At 45.7% G+C, this 22,072-nt stretch overlaps 1 protein-coding gene across 1 annotated transcript in view; it reads right to left on the reverse strand.

Moving 5' to 3' along the window:
- Cep112 (centrosomal protein 112) overlaps window positions 1-22,072 on the reverse strand; it is a 493,364-nt gene that overhangs the window by 55,094 nt on the left and 416,198 nt on the right. Inside the window, exons 25-27 of the mRNA XM_037201522.1 lie at window positions 15,605-15,706; window positions 12,093-12,157; window positions 11,240-11,304 (exon numbers count right to left, since the gene is read on the reverse strand). Of these exons, the coding sequence (XP_037057417.1) occupies window positions 11,301-11,304; window positions 12,093-12,157; window positions 15,605-15,706 (171 nt within the window). The 3' untranslated portion in view covers window positions 11,240-11,300. The remainder of the gene's footprint in view (window positions 1-11,239; window positions 11,305-12,092; window positions 12,158-15,604; window positions 15,707-22,072) is intronic.

Raw genomic sequence — 22,072 nt, forward strand, 5'->3', positions numbered from 1 at the left:
AATGTGAAATCAGATAGTACTTCTTCTGTCCAAATGTTCTTCAGAGGATGAGAAATAGACTCTCAGCTTTACACACATTTCCAGGAGTGAAACTCAGAACTTCTCAATGCCATAGTTTGCCTGGGTTGGAATCCTCTCTACTTGTTCTTAAAGTGCACAGAGTTCTGCTCAGCCGTGAGTGGTAAGAATTCAGCCAAGCTCATGGTTATCACGGCATCCCTCAGTTTGCCTTCGGCAGGTGCCTTCTGGCCGGTGAGTGGATGCCAGCTGCAGAAAAGCCCTGGTCCGTGCCTACCCAGCCTCCCTCTCTGCAAAGGGATCCCTGAGCTGAATGCCCACAGAAGACATACTTTAAGCTTGTCATTGGGTCCTGCCTGCTTTCTCCTGGCTGGAGAGGTACATGTACTATTACTGAAAAAGAACTGGTGGTGGCATGTCCCCTCAGTCCTTGCTGGCTACTCGACACTGTCATCGCTCTGGACAACTCCGGCAGGGAGCTTGCCTCAGCAGGCTTCAGAAGCCATGTTCTGGGGCTGTCCGGATTGGCTAGATCCTCCCTATAGCTCACGACATCAGGAAAAGAATTCCCTCTGTCCGGGAGGAACACTCAGCAAACCAAAAACAATCACTGAGGTTTTACTTTCTCCCCAACCCGACTCAAATGATGAGTTTTTCTAGGTAAAAAAAGCCACTGTCCCATTCTCTTCTAGAAAGAGCCCATCATCGAAGCTCCCAGACTGTATGCCTGCTCTTCCTCGACTTTCTTGTAAGTCAGTATCAGTAACTTTAAGTGTCAGCATCGAAGAAATATTGGTGCCGAAGTTTTACTAAATAATGAAAGGAAGACATTTGGGGTTTCCAGACATTGTAAGTCAGGTTCTCCAAGCCTTTACAGAGCCTACCCGAGAAATTTAGGGAATCAAAATGCTATTATGTGCTCTGACAGTCTTGCCTGGATTTCCAAAATTTAGTAAGTCTAAGACTCTCTCTCTCTCCTTCCCTTCCTCATTGCTGGGGAGCTAACTTGGGACCTTGTACATTTTAGGCAAGCGCCTTACCACTGAGCTTTATGCCAACCTATTTTCACTTTCAAAATGTTTAATCTCTTGGTGTTCAATAGTAAAACTATTTACTGGCCCTTGTGTTTTTTATTTTTACACAGGTTTTAATTAAAACTTATTTATTAATATTTATCCAGTGCATGCACACGTGTGTGTGTGTGTGTGTGTGTGTGTGTGTGTGCGCGTGCACTCTCGTGTGTACACATTCAATGGCACATGTGTGAGATGTGAGGTGGTCAAAGAACAACCTGGAAGTCTGTCTGTTTCCTCTACCATGTGGGGCTTGGCGACCCCACTCAGGTGGTCAGCCTTGGCAAGAAGCACCTTTACCGGCTAAGCCACCTCGTGGCCCCAAATTGCTCTTTTTAATGCCATCTTTTCTACCACAAATATGTGCTCGCTGTCATTTGTCTGTGTTCTCTGAGAAGAGTGCTAGCCACGAAAGAGTATAATTTTGTGATTAAGTGTACTATGTCAAGGTTGAGTTCTACCTAGATATTAAGTTAAAGTTGACATTTGTTGTTGTTGTGAAGAATAAAAATATCCGCACAACAGTGAAAATTCCAGTAATTTCCTATCGGTAAAGATCAGAAACAAAAATATTTGATGGAGCTATGCAGAGGAACTTCCTTCATGGAGGGTCAATTTTATTTATCACAATTTATCCGGAGGGCTGGTTTGCAAAGTGGCTAGTTCTGTTGTGACTCTCCAAAAATGATGATTTGGTGCAGACCTATGGCAAGGGAAGCACTGAGCCTCCACAAACATTTCCTTGAACTTTCATAAGTAATTCAGGATGCCTGCACAAAGCTCCAGGGCAGAACGGAACTATTGCCATCTAGAGACAAAGGCAGGAGCCTGCCCCCGACTCCCACGAAGTCTGTCCCACTCTCCACCAGTCTCAGGAGGGCACAAGAGTGGTGGACACCACGCCTTTCACCGTGACTCCTGAGGAGTTCAGATGACCTGTCACCACACTTGCTGGCCTTCTTCCTCTAGGCAAGTTCAAAGGCTTTCATCCTCTTTGAAGCACCCTTGTCTGACCTGGCCACCACCTCCACCTTTCCTGGTGTTTTTCTTTCACGAACCTCATCTACTGACACTGCCGGAAGGCACAGTCTCTTCTCCCCACCCCCTCCTCCACCCCCTCCATTCTCATGTAGCCCAGGCTAGCCTCAAACTTAGAATGGCGTCAAAGGTGACCTTGAACTACTGTTCCTCCTCCTTCTACCTCCCCAGTGCTTACAGCTGTGGGTCCATATGGGTTTAGGTAGTGCCAAGGATTGAACCCAGCACTTGGCACAAACCAGGCACGCACTCTACCTACTGAACTACACCCTCAGGTCTCTCTTGGGGTTTCTCCGAACCATCCACCTCCTCCCCCATCTAGGCTTTCTGATTCAGTCTGACTCAGCTGCTGGACTTGGCACATTTCTGGGCCCCACTCAGGCCTCCGGTCACCTGAGGAAGCTTACTCCCAAGTCATTCTTTCCTCTTCTCAAGTCTGTGCCGCACACCTTTCAGGTGGCAGCCTTGGCTCCCATGTACGTCTTTGTCTTCCACAACCAACTCATTCATTCATGTGCCACAGTAGCCATGGAATCTGTGACCCACTTTCCATTCACAGAGAAGCCTTTCTCTCCCTGGAGACCTGGGCTAATTTATGGAACTACCAACATTTCCCAAGTTCTTCTCTGCCTCTGGTCTCTCGTCTCCTCTCTCCGGCCCACCTCATGCTGCTGCCAGACTGGGCTCAGAACACCTCCTCATGGAGTCAGTTCTCATTTAAAGTCCCTTAATTGTTCCTGTCACTTATAAACCCTGAACTTTCCCTCAACGACCTGGGCAATGCAGAAGTGAGTGACCAAGGACACAGGAGTTCCACTTGCTGCTTTCACCACATATTAGGTAAGTGGCCTCAGGCAAATTTCCAGATTTCTCTTTGCTCCAGCTTCCTTGTATATAAATACTAATTATGAAATTGGAGATTATCATAAAGTATAAATAGCCTTCATTTACTGAATGTTTATTATGTGCTGGACTTTTAAAAATGGGTCATCTCATCTCACAAATCTTTTGTGTATGCAAGTTCACATGTATGGGGATGCATATGGTCTGTGTTTGTGTGTGTGTGTGTGCAAGTTCATGTGTATGGGGGTGCATATGGGAATTGTGTGTGTGCAAGTTCACATGTATGGGGGTGTGTATGGTGTGTGTTTGTGTGTGTGCAAGTTCACGTGTATGGGGGTGAGTATGTGAATCGCGTGGAGACCAGGGGACAACTTCAAGTGTCTTTCCACTTCGATTTTGTTTGTTTCAAGACAGGGTCTCTGACTGGCCTGGAACTCATGGAGTTGCTAGACTGAGATTCCTGGGGATCTGTCTGTTTCTGCCTCACTAACTCTGGAATTACAAGTGCATGTCATCACATCTGGCATTTCCTCCATGAGTCCTGTGGGTTGAACTCAGGTCCTCTAAGTACATTCTCAACTAAGACAACTCCCAAGCCCCTCCTCTGCCCTCTTTTTTGAGACAGGGTCTTACCACAAAGTCCAAGCTGGCCTTGACTTTCAATCCTCTTTCCTAGCTCATTTCATCTTCATGTTCTACTAATTCTCCATTAAATTACTTTTACATTTGCTTATTAGTGTGTGTGTGTGTGTGTGTGTGTGTGTGTGTACACGTGTACATACACTGGTGAGTTCATGCCACAATGCTTGTGTAAAGATTGGAAGACAAGTTGTGGGGATGGGTTCTCTCCTACCGTGTGAGTTCAAGGGACTGGATTGGGGTGTCCGGCTTGGTGGCATGAACTCTACCCACTGAGCTCTCTGGCCAGGCCCTCCTCCAGTTTTAACATGGGGAGACCTAGACTCAAGAGAAGCTAAACTAACGACCTAGTTCTGGGTCCTTAAAGGACCTGTGTGACAGCTTTGACCTCTACAGAGAGCAGTCAGTTAATACATTCTCTGTCTTCTGTCATGTGACTCTCACATACCTTTTAATGTCTACATTAAAGTGCTTTTCCCCACTCCCTGCAACTGTGATTCAGATAATCTGGGCATGTAGCCCTGAACCTGCCCTGGCTGGGGCTGCACCTGAAAGGACACTCTACACACTGAAACTTCTGAAACCAACTCCAGCCTAGGTGTGACCTCCTTAGGACAGGTTTCCGATGTGCTCCTTGAGAGTCTCAGGATATCAGATCACGTCCACTCTGTGTGATGGGCATTCTTTTTCTTGTGTGTTATATACTTTATCTTCCCAGTGGATCATAAATTCCTTATGGGCAAGGAGCTGATTGGCAAGGTGGTATTCACCCTTGCATGACTCTAACACCTAGGCTCAGTCTCTGAGCAGATGAGGCTTTGAGCAAAAGTCTGCAGAATATTTAAACATCTGAGCAAATTATTCAAGTTTTGAAGAGTGGAGCCCAAGCTGCAGTTAGTGGTGTTATCACAGGCAAAGCTGTGATTACACTGTGAGAGGGAGATAAGGCCAATTCATCTTTTTCTCCCATCAATAAAGAGGCAGAGAGTGAACATGATATGGTTTTAGGCAAAGTACCTAACAGCAGGGGCTAGCAGTGGGAAGGCTACTTAGGCTTGCTATCTTAATTGGCCTATTTAAAAAAGATTTGGGGCATTATAAAGAAAATTTGCCTTTGAAGGTGTACAGATTTGAAATTTGGATATACATGTGTGTATCTGCGCGCGCACACGCACACACGCACCCCCCCCCACTCACACACACAGAGAATCTAAATGAGATCTCAGAAAACATTTTTAATGAAAACCCTGAGTGTACTCAATGTACGTTCTAGCAGCTTCCCAATTCTCATGCTCAAATGCATAAACAAAAATGCCGAAGACAGTGAGCTAATGCAAGTGGGAACTCTTTCAGAGAAAGCTTCCCTGACACCGCAGGAAATGTCACTCTAGGCAGCCAACTGCTCCCAGATCCTTAACCCAGAGGGGGCAGGTGGAGACACCACGGGGCAGCACTGCCAGGCTTCACACAGTCACCATGGTGGCCGGCTTGGATAAATATTTTCGTTACAGACACAATGGTAACTGATGGGCCAAACGACCAGTTCTGAAGAGGGTTTCCCACACAGCTGTGACACTGCAGTCGCTGGGAAACACCGAGGTGTTCTAGGGAAACCGGGCCAGGACCAGTTTACATGCAACTTGAGAAGTAACATCGGGGTTGATGGCAGGTAAGTGACAGCCTCCATCACCTGGCATGAGGCAAAACTAGGAGATGCAAAATCCAGAGGAATCTTGGTGGATCTCAACAGATTTATTTAAAAAGAGTTTTGGGACTCTTCACTATCCTGCCAGGAAAATATTCCCTCTTCCAAAGGAAATGGTGATCCCCCCCCACACTCACTTTTTCCTTTCACCCCCAAACTTTCCAGCTTCACTGGTTAAGCAGATGTGAATTCCTGTCAAATCAACCCTTTGATGTTCTCACAACACTAGGTTGGCTCGTCAACCAGGAAGCATCCAATGGTCTGCAGCATGTGGGGAGGTGGGAGGCGGCAGAGGCAGCCTAGCTCCCTGTACTTGGCTGTTTATATATTTACATTTCCCACCTCAGTGAGAGGTGAGATGCAGGAGATGGGCCCAGCAGCACAAGCAGAGAGAACCCCACTGTACTAGGGAGAAAGCTAAGGAGGCCACTAGGAGGCTGATTCATTTGTTTAGTTAGAAGATTATGCTCAATTTAGCTGGGGAGTTTCTAAGGTCTATGGTTCAGGAAATTTCCCACTCAGTCTCATCAAATCCACATCCTTCCACATGCCTGAGAATTCCCCAGAAGAAGGGAGAACCTCCTAAGCATAGGGAGTGGGTTCTAGGGGATCCTTGAAATATACAGCCGCTAAGTTAATTCCAATAAACAGTACATACCAAGTTCCAACAGAAGAGCTGAAAAAAATTAAACTATGGTTGCTTCCATCTTGGAAAAGACAGGCCCTTACTGAACATTCCTAACTCAGGGCTTCCCAGAATACACTTCTAAATCCTCAATTTAATATGTGACTGTAGAGGTATAATGTAGATCAACAGGATTTTCAAACAATAAGGAACTTTTTTTTTAAACTAATCAATTTGGTTGGGATTTCTCTCATCAATATCTCATAGAACTCTACAATAAAATACAAGGTCCCAGAAGAAGCTTGAACAAAAATCAAAACAAAAAGAAACAATTGCATGGGTCAAATCATTTTAGGGAATTCCAGATTGTGCTGGTATGAAAGGAAATGGCCCCTGAAGGGAGTGGCACTATTAGGAGGTGTGGCCTTGTTGGCATAGGTATGGCCTTGTTGGAGGAAGTGTGTCACCGTGGAGGCAGGCTTTGAGATTTCATATGCTCAAGCCATGCCCGGTATTTCAGACCACTTCCTGTTGTCAAGATGTAGGACTCTCAGCTCCTTCTGCCTACACACCACCATGTCGCACCATGATGATAATCGACTAAACCTCTGAAACTGCAAGTCGGCCCCAATTAAATGTTTTTCTTTTATAAGACTTGCTGTGGTCATGGTGTCTCTTCACAGCAATAGAAACCCTAACTAAGACACAGGTTAAAGTGAGTTAAACAGGTTTTTTTTTGGCCAAAGTTTCTGGCAGGGTAAAAGTGACACAGGGGCCCCGACTTGGCTCGAGTTCTGTCCTTTACACTTGACTGTAGGCAGGCTCTATCATTAACGGACTACAGTAGAAGTGTTGCTGGTGTCGGGGCCCAGGACTTACACGGCTTCTGGTGTCTCTGTCTGGTCTCTCCTGTGATTGACTAGAAGGGCTCTGACCAGCTGTGTCACCTAGCCAGCTGGGAACAGGAGCGTCCTGAATATGAGCGGTACCCTGGACTCACATTCCTGTTTCCTGGGAACCTAAGTGAGAACAGCGGCCCCCCCCCCCCCCCCCCGAGTGCACCAGTCATCAGGACTCTCGTGATGGAGATCACACACTAGTGTGTTCTAGGTAAAGCCAGTAGGCTTGGGGTTACTCTGTTGGCTTGAACACAACTGAGAACCAGGAACCAATAAATGAATCAAGGATCAAGGAATGCATGTGAATCTTCAATCAAAGAATAGAGCATGTTACAATTGTTAAAATGGGACATCAGGACATTTTGAGATAAGCCACACCAAACAGACCTTGGTGGACACTGGCTTGAGCAACATTGTTTTTTTTTTTTTTTTTTTTTTTTTTGTGTGTGTGTGTTTTGTTTCTGTTTTTTGTTTGAGACAGTCTCACTTTGTAGTTCTGGCTGTCCTGGAACTCACTTGTAGACTAGGCTTGCCTAGATCTCACAGAGATCCATCTGCCTCTGCTTCTTAAGTGCTGGGACTAAAGGTGTGTCTTATGCCTTGCTAGTTTGAGAAACACTAAATGAAGGGGTTGAAGTGATACCACTGGAAACAGCCCAACGTAAGGTTTGTGTGACAGACCACAGAAGGTAGGCCTCAAGCGGGTGAAGAGAATCACCAAGGAGACAGAAACAGCCGATGCCACCTGTCTGCTGAATTCCTTTCCTAGCTAAAGGGATAGAGTGTGGGCAAAGCGGCTTTATCCATGTAACTCCGTCTCAGCTAGTTAGATGAAGCCAGCTTCTCAGGAGTTAGCCCCGTTTTGTCCCATGATGAGGTCTTGGTGTGCACCTCGCCATGCGCCGTAAGACCTCACTTTAGGTGGGAGACCTCCAAGAGGATATCAGACTATCGGTCAGCCTCACGTCTGGACCAAGCATCCTTCTCTAGATGGCAACACCTACCAGCAGCATTTAGGTGTCCCATGTAAAGATGTTTGTCCAGTGGAAACCTTGTCTTAGAACTGAGATGTCTGGGAGAAGATGATTCCAACTACCCTTGGTACTGGGGAGGAAAACAGTTTTAACAATTCTTTGGTCTCATGACATCAATTTCAATTCTCTTCCTCTGTATGAGGCAAATGATATGAACTGAAGTTTGATTCTGTTTTTAAAACAATACAGGTAAGAAGGTTGATGTTCACCCTGTCAGAGCTTGGAGCATTTCACGTCACCCCTCAAATACCATCTAGGGCCTCAGCCACAGCTTCCTAATCAAGCCTCTAAAGCTAAGACCCACTCGGAGAGTTGAGAAAGTTTTATCTAATTATCTCCTTTCCCTACTTTGAATTGGCCAACCATGTACCTTCCCCTGGCTTTATCAAAGCGGCTGCCAGCACAAAAGCACATCCACATTTAAGCAGGCTTTAGTTAGCACACTTAAAATTGATCATGCATTTTAGTTTCAGTAACTCGCAATTTCTATACCCTTTGATAATTCACTTTAAAGAGCAAACTGTCTTTAATGACAAGGCTTAAAAGAGGCGACCTTTCTGAACAAAATATGAAAGCTCAGAAGAGAGAGCTCTTTTAAGGCAACTATGAATTCCAATGACCTTGTGTTCTGAAGCTTCTCTCCCAGCAGTTTTGATGTTTTACCTTCCCTTCCACCCTTACACAGAAGGCACAAACGCCGCTGCCTTTCCTGGCTGGTGATGCACTTCAATGAGAATGCTGTTAATTGTTAATTCAAACTCCCAGTTCCTGCCTTCTGCACTTTTCTCCGCAGACTCCTTTAATGAGGTTGTTTCCCATTATAAGCGCATGCCAGTATTCTGAAGACTCAGTTAATATGCAGCATTTACAGAAAGGATCTCAGCATATGAGCGATTCCCTTCTAGCCACCTTGCCGCCAATACTTCCGTGCAGCCTATGAAGCAGGCCAGTCCTCTGTTCCCCTTCTCTTAGATTTCCTCCTCCTCCACTGGATCCCTTGATGGCTGCCCTCTGTGGAGTTCTTTGGTGAGTGGGGAGGTGGCAGAAGCAGAGGTCAGACTCCCAAAAGGTCCAACTGCTGGGGAACAGAAATGGACTGATAGGGAACTATGCTCTACACAGGTGATTGAACTGCCAACTTCCCTTGGGCTCTCCCCTTCCCTGACTCCTCCAGAAGGTCTAGCACTCACAGCCAGCCACAGGAGCTCAGGCTGGAGCCTCCTTCTCAGTGTTCCAAATGCCTTGTCAGCTGCCACCTGTTGACAGTTAGCTGTCGGACTGGAGAAGGCACAGGTGGAGGAGGCTCAAGCATGGTAGCCGACAGTAACACCTGGAGATGTAACTAAATTAGGCACTTGTGATGAACAATTGATCCTCCCTCGGATAAAAGAAAGGATGCAACCTCAGATGATTTTATAATAAGGCTCAGTGTTTATAATTTATTTCCTGAGCACTCGCATTTTGTCCCAGTAGCCACTTATATCCTCAGTGTGGAATTTCAAACATGCCAAAAGCAATTTTCCTCTCTCTTCCTTTATCAGAGAATGCTCACAAAAACATGAGTGTCAGCTACCCCTTCCTATCACATCCAATCAAACTGACCCAAAGTGTTACTCCATTTACTCCCAGACATGCCTGGCTCACTGTATAAGGGAAATGGGATCTGGGTAATGTCAAAGGTTCATCAGTGTTTGTAATTTCATAACCCTTGAAATAAGGAAAAGAAAGAATAGCAGGCAAGTTTCCAAAACTCCTACTGATATTTACTTACGGAAAACAAATATTCCTGAGTGGGAGTTCCAATTTCAGCAAACAAAACAACTCAGTAAATATTCCATTTCAGGCTGAGACTAACCTTGAAATCCTCTGACCTCAACCTGCTTTTCATGGTCCCCACAGAAGCACTTAACATTAACCACACAGCCTTCTTTGTTCCAAGTGGTGCTAGGTCACCACTGGACATCATCTGTCCTCATTGGTTAGGTGGCTTTAATAGCAGCTGCTATGATTTTGTGTGTGTGTGTTTGTGTGTGTGTGTGTGTGTATTTTTGAAGTATGTGTGATCATTCACAGGACACAAATTTATACTCCTGGGGGAGGGGTTGGGAGAGGAGGACATTTGAAAGGCACCGGGAAGGTGGGGGCTCCCCAAAGATGACTTCCTGCCAGATGTCAGGCCCCTACTGATGGCCCCCACACAGCCTGACCTGCCTTGGCTTTGGAAGTGACTGTAAAACCTGGGTTTTCTTATCTTCTCCATGTCTCAGACAGGGTACAAGAAAGAAAAACCAATCCTCGGACAGCAAGCGATGGGCAAATTTGGGCATGGGAGAGAGAAAAGAACTTTGAATAAGTGTAAATAAAGTATCTCTCCTGCCCTTTTACAACAGACCAGCCAATGACATCCTTGCTCCTCCCACTCACTCAGTCTCAGAGTATCTCAAAGGGCCCTGGCTCACCCCAGGATCACTCCGATGAAACTGGAGCATCTTTGCAACTGCAACTCAATTTCTTTGGCAAATCAGGCTGACCAACCAGCACAGGACTGATGTGGGAAAAGCAACCCAGGCTTAAACACCATTCCTAAGAGCAAGCGCATTGCAGACAAGACCATGCTCAGGCACAGTGGCTTGCCAATGGTCTGTGTCCTCAAACAACGGTCAAATGCTGTTAGGCTTTCTTAAGATCATGGACTGATGTGACAATCAAAGCAAAGAAGTCATCGAGAAAGAAACAGGACAACCAGAGCTGCATGAACAGTCTTCCCGCCCTGCAGCCCTGCAGCCCCAGGGGGCAGACTGGAGACCCACATGACATGCATGACTCAGTGATTTGATTCTGCACAGCAGATTCATGCCAAAATTATGAATTAATCTTTGACAAGATGTAGGGTATTTTCCTCCAAAGCAGAATTTGAGGTGGTCAGTATTTCTTGGGGAAAAAATACCAGGTATATGTCATACTTAGCAGATGAGGTGTGATAAAATGTTGAAAGATAACAAGAATAGTATAAAATGACATTTTAATATATGAACATGAACATGGGAACAGCATTAACAGGTTAAGAATTTTGATATGATACTACAATCGTGATTCTAATCATGCGTAACTTGCAAGACCCTTGTGAAGCACTACCAAAGCACACCACAGGCAGTTCCATCTCTGATCAACGTAAGCAGTCTTCAGCACATACTCCAATACAAACACGGGGTCAGAAAGAAGAAGATGGTAAAAAATAACTTAGGCAAACACAAAAAAAGCCAACCCACTGCATGGATGATGCATGTTTTTATGATCTTAATTACACTTAAGCATTAAAAAAAAAGCCATTGATCTCATAGTTCACAATATCCAAATCTTCAAACCTGCTGGATGAAGTCCACCGTGCAGTCCAGACAATCTCACCTGTCTTGCTCTCCCATGCAGTTACCTGCAAATCAAAAACCCGTGTTAGTATTTTTAGTCTGAATAGGTCTGTCAATCGTAAAATGTATTACAATTCTGAAGGAGTTGGAGGTTCAAAAGGGTATTTGCTATCAAAATTTCATCACGTATGCCTATAAGCAACTGATCTTATCTTCATCAGGCACACAGAATCTTTTGAAAAGTAAATGATTCACGAGTTCATTCCTTTTATTTTGATGCCAAGTAAGCAGCCCAGCCTGTGACTGCACTTAAAAGCAAAGTTGCCTGACTGACCTGGACCATTAGTAAACATTGCCTTGGTTGGTGATATCACTGGGAACCTTTAAGAAGATCTCCTGTATCCCACAGCCCTGCACACCAGGACACTCCATCTCTGTGAATGTTTAACATCACAAAGCCATTGACTTATTCTGGTCTGGAGAACAGTGCCAAACCCCCAGGGATAGGGACTTTGAAGATGTGAGCCATCACAGAGAATTGCATCATGCCACAGTCTTAAAGGAAGATGGTGTCTCCTTCAGTCCACAGCTGGGCTTCAAGACCACACCTTGCCTGACTGCCCAGGTGAGGTCCCTACTTGCCACACCCTGAGATTCCTGAATCTTGTTCTGATGAATCTAAGCCCTGTGATTAAAGAGGTGGGTGACTTCTCAAAGACAAGCTGTTCATTAAAATGTCTTTCTTTCAAGACTTATCTTGTGTCTAGACATTTCAGTGAACACTTGCATGTTAAGCTGAAAGACTCCAGGGGTACATTAATTGGAAGGTGTTTATTTCATTCACTGCTCATACCTTCTGCCTTGGTAGGTGGTCAGTTCTTCTTGAAGAATGGATGCTCTCTTTTGCAGAAAGTTGACCTAGAAAGACATCTTGTGTGAGATGCATATGCCAATACTGCACACACAGTATGTTAGAATTTTACTTAAATAATTCCCTAGAAAAAACGCAGAGGGAGTGAATATTAATAATGCATTTTCCTACATCTGGTCATATCCTGTCCCTACCAAAAACCCATCAAAGGCCACAGAACCAACAACTAACTAACCTAGGGCCATCTTGATCTGGTGCCATTCTACCTTTGTGGCTCCCTCTCCTCATGACCTTCCCACCACGGCCACCTTACACCAGGTTGGTCACTCTGTGACCCTTTGGCTAGGGCCATTTCTTATTTTGGAACACTTGACTAAAAGCCTCCTACTTGTCTTCCATGGTTGGTTCAAACCTCAGCCCGCCCATTGTTCCCCAACTGCTCCCACCACCTAACTCTGTCCCAAGCCAGCGGTCCCTCCTCTGCATCCCAGGCTCTCTGACTTCTCACACCGCCTTGTGGTTATGTTTTCATGTCTGTTCTTTTCTGGAGAGGGGTGACTCTGTCTATCTCCGAGTCCCCAGTTTCTTTGACAGGGCTGGGCATGTAGCTGCTATGCACTAGCTGTTTAATGAGCGAATGAGTGAGTGAAGAGAAAATTACTGCTTTCTGGAAACCTCAAATCCATCCTGGGGATTCCCTGAGGTTAGAGACAGGGTTTTGGAGTGGAAAAGGCCAAGCTCTGCCTGGAGTGGGGCCAACTTGAGTCCCATCCCTGGCTTGGTCTCCAAGACTCTAGGAAGGTTACTCAGCTCTTGCTGTGTCATCTGTGAAATGGGGTTCATGACGGCTGCTTCCCAGGGTGAGGAGTGTGGTGAGCTATGTATGCCTCAGAGTAAACGCCCAGAATAGACCTCACAGCAGGTACCAGCATGGAGTGGAGGGCTGGGCGTTAGAAGACGGTTGTTGTCCAGCATGCTTCTTCAATGAGGTCTTTATAGTACATCTGACTTCTTTGAAGTATAAATGTCTATGGATCAATGACACCTATTTATCAGGCATCGATTAAAAACACCTTATCCAACCACATAAAAAACAGTTTGGGGACAGCTTATACTATGACTTAATGTAATCAAGAGTCAGCGGCATTTGATCTACTCAGAATTGTTTACTCTTGCTCTTTTGGTCTGAGCTGAAACCATGGCAACGGCTGGTTCTGAGGCATAGTTATGCAAGAGTCCAGCTGGCAGAACGGAAAACGTGCTTGAAAGAGAGAAAGCACAGGCTGCCCAGTGGGCGTGCCCCAGAGTGGTCCCCGGGCTGGCTGATTTGTAATAGCACCCTGCTCTTCATTTTAGCCAATTGCTCAGGTGACCCCCAGGACAACTGATCATTTCGACAGATGCAAGGATCACACTGCTCTAACTTTCCTTCCCCACCCTGCATTGCCATCGACTGGAATTCCAACAATTCTCAAAAACACAGGCACCTGTGCTTTCAAATGAACTCTGCTGCTCTGCGGCCTGCGACTCCTACGCACAGCTGCCAACTCCGAGGCCCTCATGCAGCTGGCAGCTCTCTCTCTCTCTGGGTCAACATCCAGTTCCAGGAGGTTGAAGTGGCTTTTCTTACAGTAGAATGGTATGAACGATAACAGAAGCCATGCAGGTGGGCACTGGATCTCTCCCCCTCTCCCTGTGCCTCCAAGTAAGAATCTCCTCTGAGCACATGGGGCCCTCATAGCTGACCCCAGGGGTACACCTCCGTGAAGCTGATGGGCAAACCACACCTTTGAGCACTTTTCACAGAAGGAAAAGCTGCGTGCCCCGTGCCCGGAGTGTCATGCTCTCTTCCATCATTTGTTTTCATATGCAGAGGCAGGCACGGCGGAACCTATCAGTAGCTTCCAAAGGCAGCAGGGGACAGCAGGAAGAGGACTGAGGGAAAGGACCCTTTGCTTCAGCCTTCTTACTGAGGGGAAGATGAAAGAATTAGCTAAAATTTGCTTTAGGCTGGCACGATGCCTCAAGACAGGGGAGGCTGAGGCAGGACTGTCAGGAGTTGGAGGCCAGCCTGCATTTCCTAACAAGTTCTAGGCCAGTCTGACCCAAGCAAAGTCACAATCTCCCTGCACCACCCCCATCACTGTGTAGCCCCCTGGGTGGCCAGGAATTTGCTATATAAACAAGGATGGCCTTGAACTCACAGCGATCCACCTGCCTCTGCCTTCCAAGTGTTGGGATTAAAGGTGTGCACATCACCGTGTTGGCTTCACATAGTCATTTTACATATTATAAACACCCCATATTAGTATCATCAAAGGCACTGGTTATTTTATTATTTAATTAGCACCTACTATGTGCCAGGTACAGTTCTTAGCACTGAGTGTGGAAACCCTTCCCTAGTGGAACCATTACAGGAGTTCATACATCTTTAGTTTCCCAGTGTGTTGAAAATAAGACTTTGCAGATTCCTCATGTAGGAGTTAAAAACTGACAGGTAGTCAGGTGTGGTGGCATATGCCTTTAATCCCAGCACTCAGAAGGCAGAGGCAGGCAGATCTCTGTGAGTTCAAGGCCAGCCTGGTCTAGTGAGTTCCAGGACAGCCAAAGCTATGTAGAGACATTTTCTAAAACAACAACAACACAACACCCCCCAAACAAATGAATAAACACTCCAACACACACACACACACACACACACACACACACACACACACACACACACACACAAACCCTCATAGGCTGACCATGCATAAAATGCTCAATACATGATGGTACACACCTTTAATCCCAGTACTGAGGAGGCAGAGACAGTTTGAGGTCAGCCTGGTCTACAGAATGAGTTCCAGGACAGCCAGGGCTACAGAGTACAAGCCCATCTCAAACTCCCCCACCACCCAAAACAAAACCCCTAAAACAACACTTAATACAGAAGTCTGTTGGGTAGTTTTTTGTTTGTTTTGAGAAAGGATTTTGCTATGTAATTCAGACTGGCCCTGATTTTGTGATCCTCCTGCCTCAGTTTCCCAAGGGTTCACCTCTCACCTTACATTTTAGGAATCATACATTTTAATAAGCAACATCAAACCTAATTGTTTGAATATCTTAACATTATTTTGCCTTGTACTTAAAACATATACCTTTGAAAACAATGTAAAACATACCAGAAAAAAAATGCTTCTAAATTAATGATGCTTCCCCCCCCCCATATTTTAGCATAGGCAAGGAACCAGCAATGCATTGTGGAATGGCATTTTGGACCCCGAACTAAGAAGAAAGGGTGAAATTGCACTGGACTGTGAATGAATCAAAGCTGCCATGACTGACCCAGTTTCAGGGGAGTAACCCAGTCCACGCTGAGGATGGGTCAGTGTGGGGCTCACAGTGATTCTGGAGCGAGGCAGAATCAGGCTATTTGCAAGCTTCTCTTCAGAATGCATGCCCCACCTACACCACACCTACATCTAAGAGTATTCCCCAGCTCTAGGAGTTACCTGTGACTTCAGAGAGGAAATGGTGTCCTCAAGTTCTTGTCTTAGAGATGCAGGCATTAACCCTTTGAACTTTGTTTCATATTCTTGTCGAATGTACATTATCTAAAAAGAAAAAAAAATCTTTTATACCCCAGAAATGTCTGCTTTGAATTTAAGAAATCTTAGAAAAACATCTTAATCCACAAGCAGTTTTCTATATTTATTGTCAGAAAGCATACAATAAATGACATAAAAGTGAAGAGTTATATACACTCAGCCTGTGCACATGATTCTGGCACAGATGGTCCCTGAACAACTTCTTGTTCACAGGGGCTGGAGAGGTTACTCAGCTTGCTGCTCTTGCTCTGAATCAGGATTCAGTTCCCAGCACTGAGGTGACAATTCACAACTGCCTATAACTCTAGTTACAGTGGATATGACGCCCTCTTCTGACTTCCACAAATACCAGGGAGGCAAATAGCATGGAGGCAAAACACTCACATATAAATACAAGTAAATAAATCTTAAACAAAGAAAATCCCTGTTAACACAACTTTCAGCATCGTATCAATATTAAGTAAATTTCATTCTTTCGTCCCTGCTTATAGGGTTGGCTACTGTGTCAACTCCGAGGCTTCTCTGCACCAGGATGCAGATTACGACAGGGACCGACTACGGTTGGGGACAACTCATAGCATGCCTTTGGTTTGACTGACACTTGCAGACTACTGGAGTGCTTGGTAGGATTCAGGTGGCGATGAGGACACTAATTCTGGGGGATCTGCACAGCTGTGTCTAACATGGGTGGACAGGTGGTGTGCGCACTCACTGGACACTTTGGTGGTGATATTGGTCTCTGAGACCTAACGTGTAAGTGAAGGTAGCGACACCTATGGACAATTTTCATGTATGTCACAAGAATGTGCTTGTACAAATAGCAGTGCCTTTCTACAGCTATGTTCCTTGTAATGTAAGATGCAATAGAATTACTTTAAAGATTGACTGTATGCATTATGTGCGAGTCAATGGAATTGCAATGTATTACATACACAATTCACCAAACAACTACAAACAGAAATAGGGAAATGTATACAAGAACTGAACTCAGGTGGGCAGGGCAGGCCTGTAGATTGCTGGGATTAATTTAAAATCACCACTTTGTAAATCCTAATTCTTCTTCTTCCACTAAACTGAACTAAGTCAAAGAAATGTGTTATAGTGTTTAATTTCATTACTTACTTAAAACCCATGGCAACTGTGTGCTAGTGCATGACATCCCCTGGAACTGGAGCTACAGGTGGCTGTGAGCTGCCATGTGGGTGCTGGGAACTAAATGGAGGGCTTCTGCAAGAGCAGCCAATTCTCTAACCACTGAGCAATCTCTATAGGACCACATTTGCTTCTCAATCATCCTCTTACTTTCCCATTGCTTAAAAATTTTAACATACTAAAGATTTAATCATAGGACAAAAATCTATATAAATGCACTGCACTTCTTAATCTAAAACAAGAGATTTATAAATTCCCCCCAAAACACACATTTTCAAGCCCACTCAGTGAAGTACGGATCTATCTATGTATCAGTAAGTGTGTATCACAGGCAAAAGGATGCTTGCTGCTACTGCTCTACCCTGTATGATTATTTTTTCTTTCTTTTTCCTTTAAAAAAGATTTTATTAATTTCTATGAGTCTGAATGTTTGCCTGCATGTGTGTCTGTGCCCCATGTGCATGCAGAGCCTAAGGAGACCAGAAGAGGGCATCAGATCCTCTGGAACCAGAGTTACAGATTGCTTATGAGCCAATATGTGGGTGCTGGAAACGTCTGGAAGAGCAGCCAAGTGCTCTGAACCACTGAATCACCTCTCCTACCTCCACTTCCCCCACATGTTTCTTGAGGAAAATAGAGCATCCTAACATCTTGGGGAAGTCTTGCCAAGCAAAGGGATAATGAAGTCTGACTAAGGCTGGTTTGGGTAAGGGATATACGGGAGCCATGACTGCCTCTCTTGCACAGTAGGAATTGAGGCAAAGTTGTCTGATGTGGAACAGAATCTGTTTCCTGTTGATACTCCCTTAGCTGTTTAATTGAATATTGGTCACAAAGGACAAAGTAAACTAAGCTAATGCCACCATTATGTAGTCTAATCCTTTGAACCTGCTCTCTGATAATTGGGTACGGCAAAAAAGGACCCTGGAGAGGTGCTCCTGGTTCAGCAAGACACCACTGGACCATCAGGGTAATGCCCTTGAAAGAATAAGCACTATTAGCCACTAACTGTCTGGGAGGAAGCTGCTACTCATCTAGCTTGTCGCCACTGGACTTGCCCAGGGAGTGCAGGTAGGCAGTGCCTTCTGGATCCTTTTCCTGGCAGTGGAGTAGCCTTTTCACTACCTTTTCACACCCCTATCTTGCACACTGCCCTTCCATCTGTTCTGTGTCTTCTTCCATTTGTTTGTAACTTAGCGCTTGTCTAGTACACCTAAGCTGTGGACGAGACATACCTCCGTCTCTGACCCAGGAAGTGTGTTCTCGTTCATTTCTGTTGCTGTGATAAAATCTCTGATCTCACAAACCAACAAACAACACACTAATCCCCCACCCCCAAATCTAACAATTTAGGGAAGAAAGGGTTTATCTTTGCTCACAGTTCCAAGGTCTAGTCCACTGAAAGAAGTGAGGGTGGCAGGAATTTCAGAAACGAACAGCCAGGTATAGCACATCCACAGTCAAGGGTAGGGAGGAAGAGGGCATGCGTGTTCTCTTGCTTGCTTGTGCTCAGCTCACTTTCTCCACTCTCATGCGTTCAAGAACTCATGTTTAGGGAATGGTGCCACCCACAGTGGGCTGATTCTTTCCACATCATTTAACTTTAGGCAGTCCCCCGCAGACACGTCCACAGGCCAACTGATCTAGGCAATCCTTCACTGAGAGTCTGTTCTCAGGTGATTCTAAGTTGTGTCAAGTTTAGAATTAAAGATAAACACCACAATGCATTTGATGTGAAATAAGGAGGGGATATAACCTCCACCCACAGACCAACCATGAGACATTAACGGCGACTGTACCACTCTCCTTTGAAAAGCCTCCTGACATTTCTTTCAGTGTTCATTATGGGATAAACTAGCCTTACAGCAGATCAAGAAGCAAGAGAAGGTAGAACTAATCCAATCAAAGGGCTTGGTGGACATACACTTCTTTGATGAAAGAGTAAAATTGGCACATGTAACTTTACTGTAAAATATTAGCATTTAATTATATAGTGTGGGTTAGTGGAATGGCTCAGTGTGTCAAGGGTAAAGGTGTATGCCACCAAGTCTGATGGCCTGAGTTGGTCCATATGGCCTCATACAGTAGAGAGAACAGACTTCTGGCAAATTGTCCTCCTGTCTCCACATGTGTGCTGAGGTGTGCACTGTCCCACCCCATAAATAAAAATTTAAAAAAGATTAAAATCATTAGTATACAGTATCCTATTATACCAGTGAGTAAATTTACTAAACACCAAAGCATTTGAAGGCTGTTTTGGCTTAAGAACTCTGGAAGGGAATTTCCAGGGCTGCCAGGCTCATGTCCATCTTACCCTCCACACCCACCACTTTCCAAAAGCACCATGTATAATGGTCTGTTCTTCTGCATTCCTCAGCCACATCTCATCTAATTAGAGTCTAGCTTCCCTCGGTCCACTGTGATTACTCACCTTTCCACTTTCCTGCATCTGATTTCCTCTATCAGAGTCCCATTGGGGAACCCAGAGCATCATAACAATGGCATTTAGTAAGGAAGAATGCTCCCTGGGAAGCGGAGCAGAAGTGAGGTGTATATAACATGGCTAACACCTGACCCCACTGCAACAGCCTGGCCCTCCTACAAAGGCATGACACCAGCAAGATTCATCTTTATATAAAGGACTGTGAAAAGAGAGACTATCTCCAACTCAAGTTTACTGTTACACTGGATCTCAGCAGAGGAGAAAGTGGGGAGACAGGAATCCATCGACAGCATCTTTAACCTCTGCCACCACTGGTACCATCTTAGTCTGGAATGTATTCATCGGTCACTGCAGTATTTGGGTTTGTTTTTCAAACAGAGTCAAAATTCAGATCCTCTCTGCTACCAAGAAGGCCTTGTGCCCGTGGAACCATCTACCTCCCACTGGTACCCAAGCCCGGCTTCTGAGCACCTGCCTCCCTTGCATTCTTTTAGTTTGTCAAGTGCCCTGTGCTCTTCCCCAACACAGGGCCATTATGTCTTGTCTTTCCTTCTTTTTTCGTAAACTAATTTTTTTTCTGTCTTTGATTTTTAATTTTTTAAAAAGTTATCTAGTGTGTGTATCTGGAACCCACGTGGAGTTCAGAGGACAACCCTCAGGTGTTCTTTCTCCACCCCTGGTGAGGCAGTCTACATTGTGTTTGCTGCTGTGCTGCATACCCCAGGCTAGCGAGCTGGTCTGTGAGCTGCTCTGTCTCCCATCTCAAAGCAGGAGTGCTGTGATTACAGATGTGCACCACTTCCGTAGGCTTTTTGTTTTTAAACTGTGAGTACAGGGGTTGAGCGCTGATCACCAGGCTTGTGCGGCTAATACTTTTACCCACTGAGCCATGTCTGCGGCTCTACATTCTTTCCTACCTGGTGGGGTTCTGCCACTGCATCCATCTACACCTCTGGATTCTGAGGCTTCCTGTTCTAGGCTAATGATGGGGGAGCTTGTCGCGGGGGCTGGAAATCCAAGGTTAGAGGCTACGTGGCCTGGTAAGGGTTCCCCTGGTGATATCCGTGCATGCCTTTCCTTGCTGTGTGCACACAGACAGTGAGCTTGGTCTCTTCCTCTTCTTATAATGCAGGCCCTCACCCTAACTTAATTAGCTCCCAAAGGTCCCATCTACAAATTCACTGGGGCCTGAGGCTCACCACATGAGTTGGGGTGTATGTGTAAGCAGGCATTCAGTTCATACAGACAGACTGTCTCAGGTCTTTGCCTACAACTTGGGAAGGATGTCAGCTTAAAACTCAATCTCTGGATCTCTACCAACTAGAACATAGGGGAGGTTATGGGAGATTAAGTGATGATTCTGGTCACTGTGGACTGTTTGCTTAGAACGTGGCCTTCTAATGCTTGGCTTATCGGAAGTCTGTAAAGGAAATGGAATATGACAGGTGCATGGATCACAGTGAGTAGAAAGAAGAGAGAAGAGGAGGAGAGTTGGGCTCATGGTATATGCTGTTCTTTTAAAGAGTGGGAGCACGGGTGAGCACTGTGGGGGGTGGGGGCATGGGTGAGTGCTGTGGGGGGTGAGGGCACGGGTGAGCACTGTGGGGGTGGGGGCATGGGTGAGCACTGTGGGGGGTGGGGCATGGGTGAGTGCTGTGGGGGTGGGGGCATGGGTGAGTGCTGTGGGGGGTGGGGCATGGGTGAGCGCTGTGGGGGTGGGGGCATGGGTGAGCACTGTGAGGGCATAGGTGAGCACTGTGGTGGGTAGGGGCATGGGTGAGCGCTGTGGGGGGTGGGGCATGGGTGAGCACTGTGGGGGGTGGGGGCATGGGTGAGCGCTGTGGGGGTGGGGGCATGGGTGAGCACTGTGGGGGTGGGGGCATGGGTGAGCACTGTGGTAGGTAGGCTTCTCTAGCATTTTGAAGGGCAGGTTAGAGAACATAGGTAGGCGCAGGACACAGGAGGGGAGGTTAGCTAGCTGCTATTGGGGATAATATAAACAGAAATGCATAGCAAAAAACTTTCTGCATTGGCACTTTAGAGGAGTGAGAACTTAGAACTTACATGCCTGACTTTCTGGTTTGAAGAATAAAAATGAAAGGAACAGTGGTAAAAGATGATGCAAAAAAAAAAAAAAAATCTGCAGTGCAGCTGAGAAAATGCACTGCCTTCTAAGAAATGCCATCATTATCGGGGTTAAGGTGTTCTGTGTTGCCACAGCAACTGCCAAGGAAGATCCGTTTTAGGAAGGGTGCTCTTTCTGCAGCACAGCTTGTATAGTTTGAATCTCAAATATAAAGTGAAAATGTAAAGTAGCCATAATTTTCTTAACAACCTTTAAATATTCATTCATTCCTCTCTTCAGTCGTGGCTCTGATTGGCTCTTTGTTGAAAGGGTATCTCCCAGCCTAAGAGTGCAGCTTGCTGGAGGTCCTCCTGTGCCCGTGCAGATGGACCACTTTCCAGCAGGAGGGAAGGGATGGTTCCTGAGTGGACCAGGCAAGTGGGTGGCGGGATAGCTGTGCAGTTGCTAACGTCTATTGTTTACAAGGTCGGGTCTGGGGAAATGGGACTTTCTCAGTGTTCTGGTCCTGTGGAGAGAAGGACGGCTTCAGAGTAACAAACTCATTCGGACCAGTGCTTTGATTACTGTTCGATGCTCAAGTCCAGCTTTGGGGATCAAACGATTCCCTGACATGAAACAGAAAGGAGAGGTCTGTTGAGACTACTTAGAATGTGACACACTTAGGAAGAATGGGAAAGCGGCAAGATACTCA

This window comes from Peromyscus leucopus, chromosome 8b (assembly GCF_004664715.2).
Source record: "Peromyscus leucopus breed LL Stock chromosome 8b, UCI_PerLeu_2.1, whole genome shotgun sequence".
NCBI lineage: Eukaryota > Metazoa > Chordata > Mammalia > Rodentia > Cricetidae > Peromyscus > Peromyscus leucopus.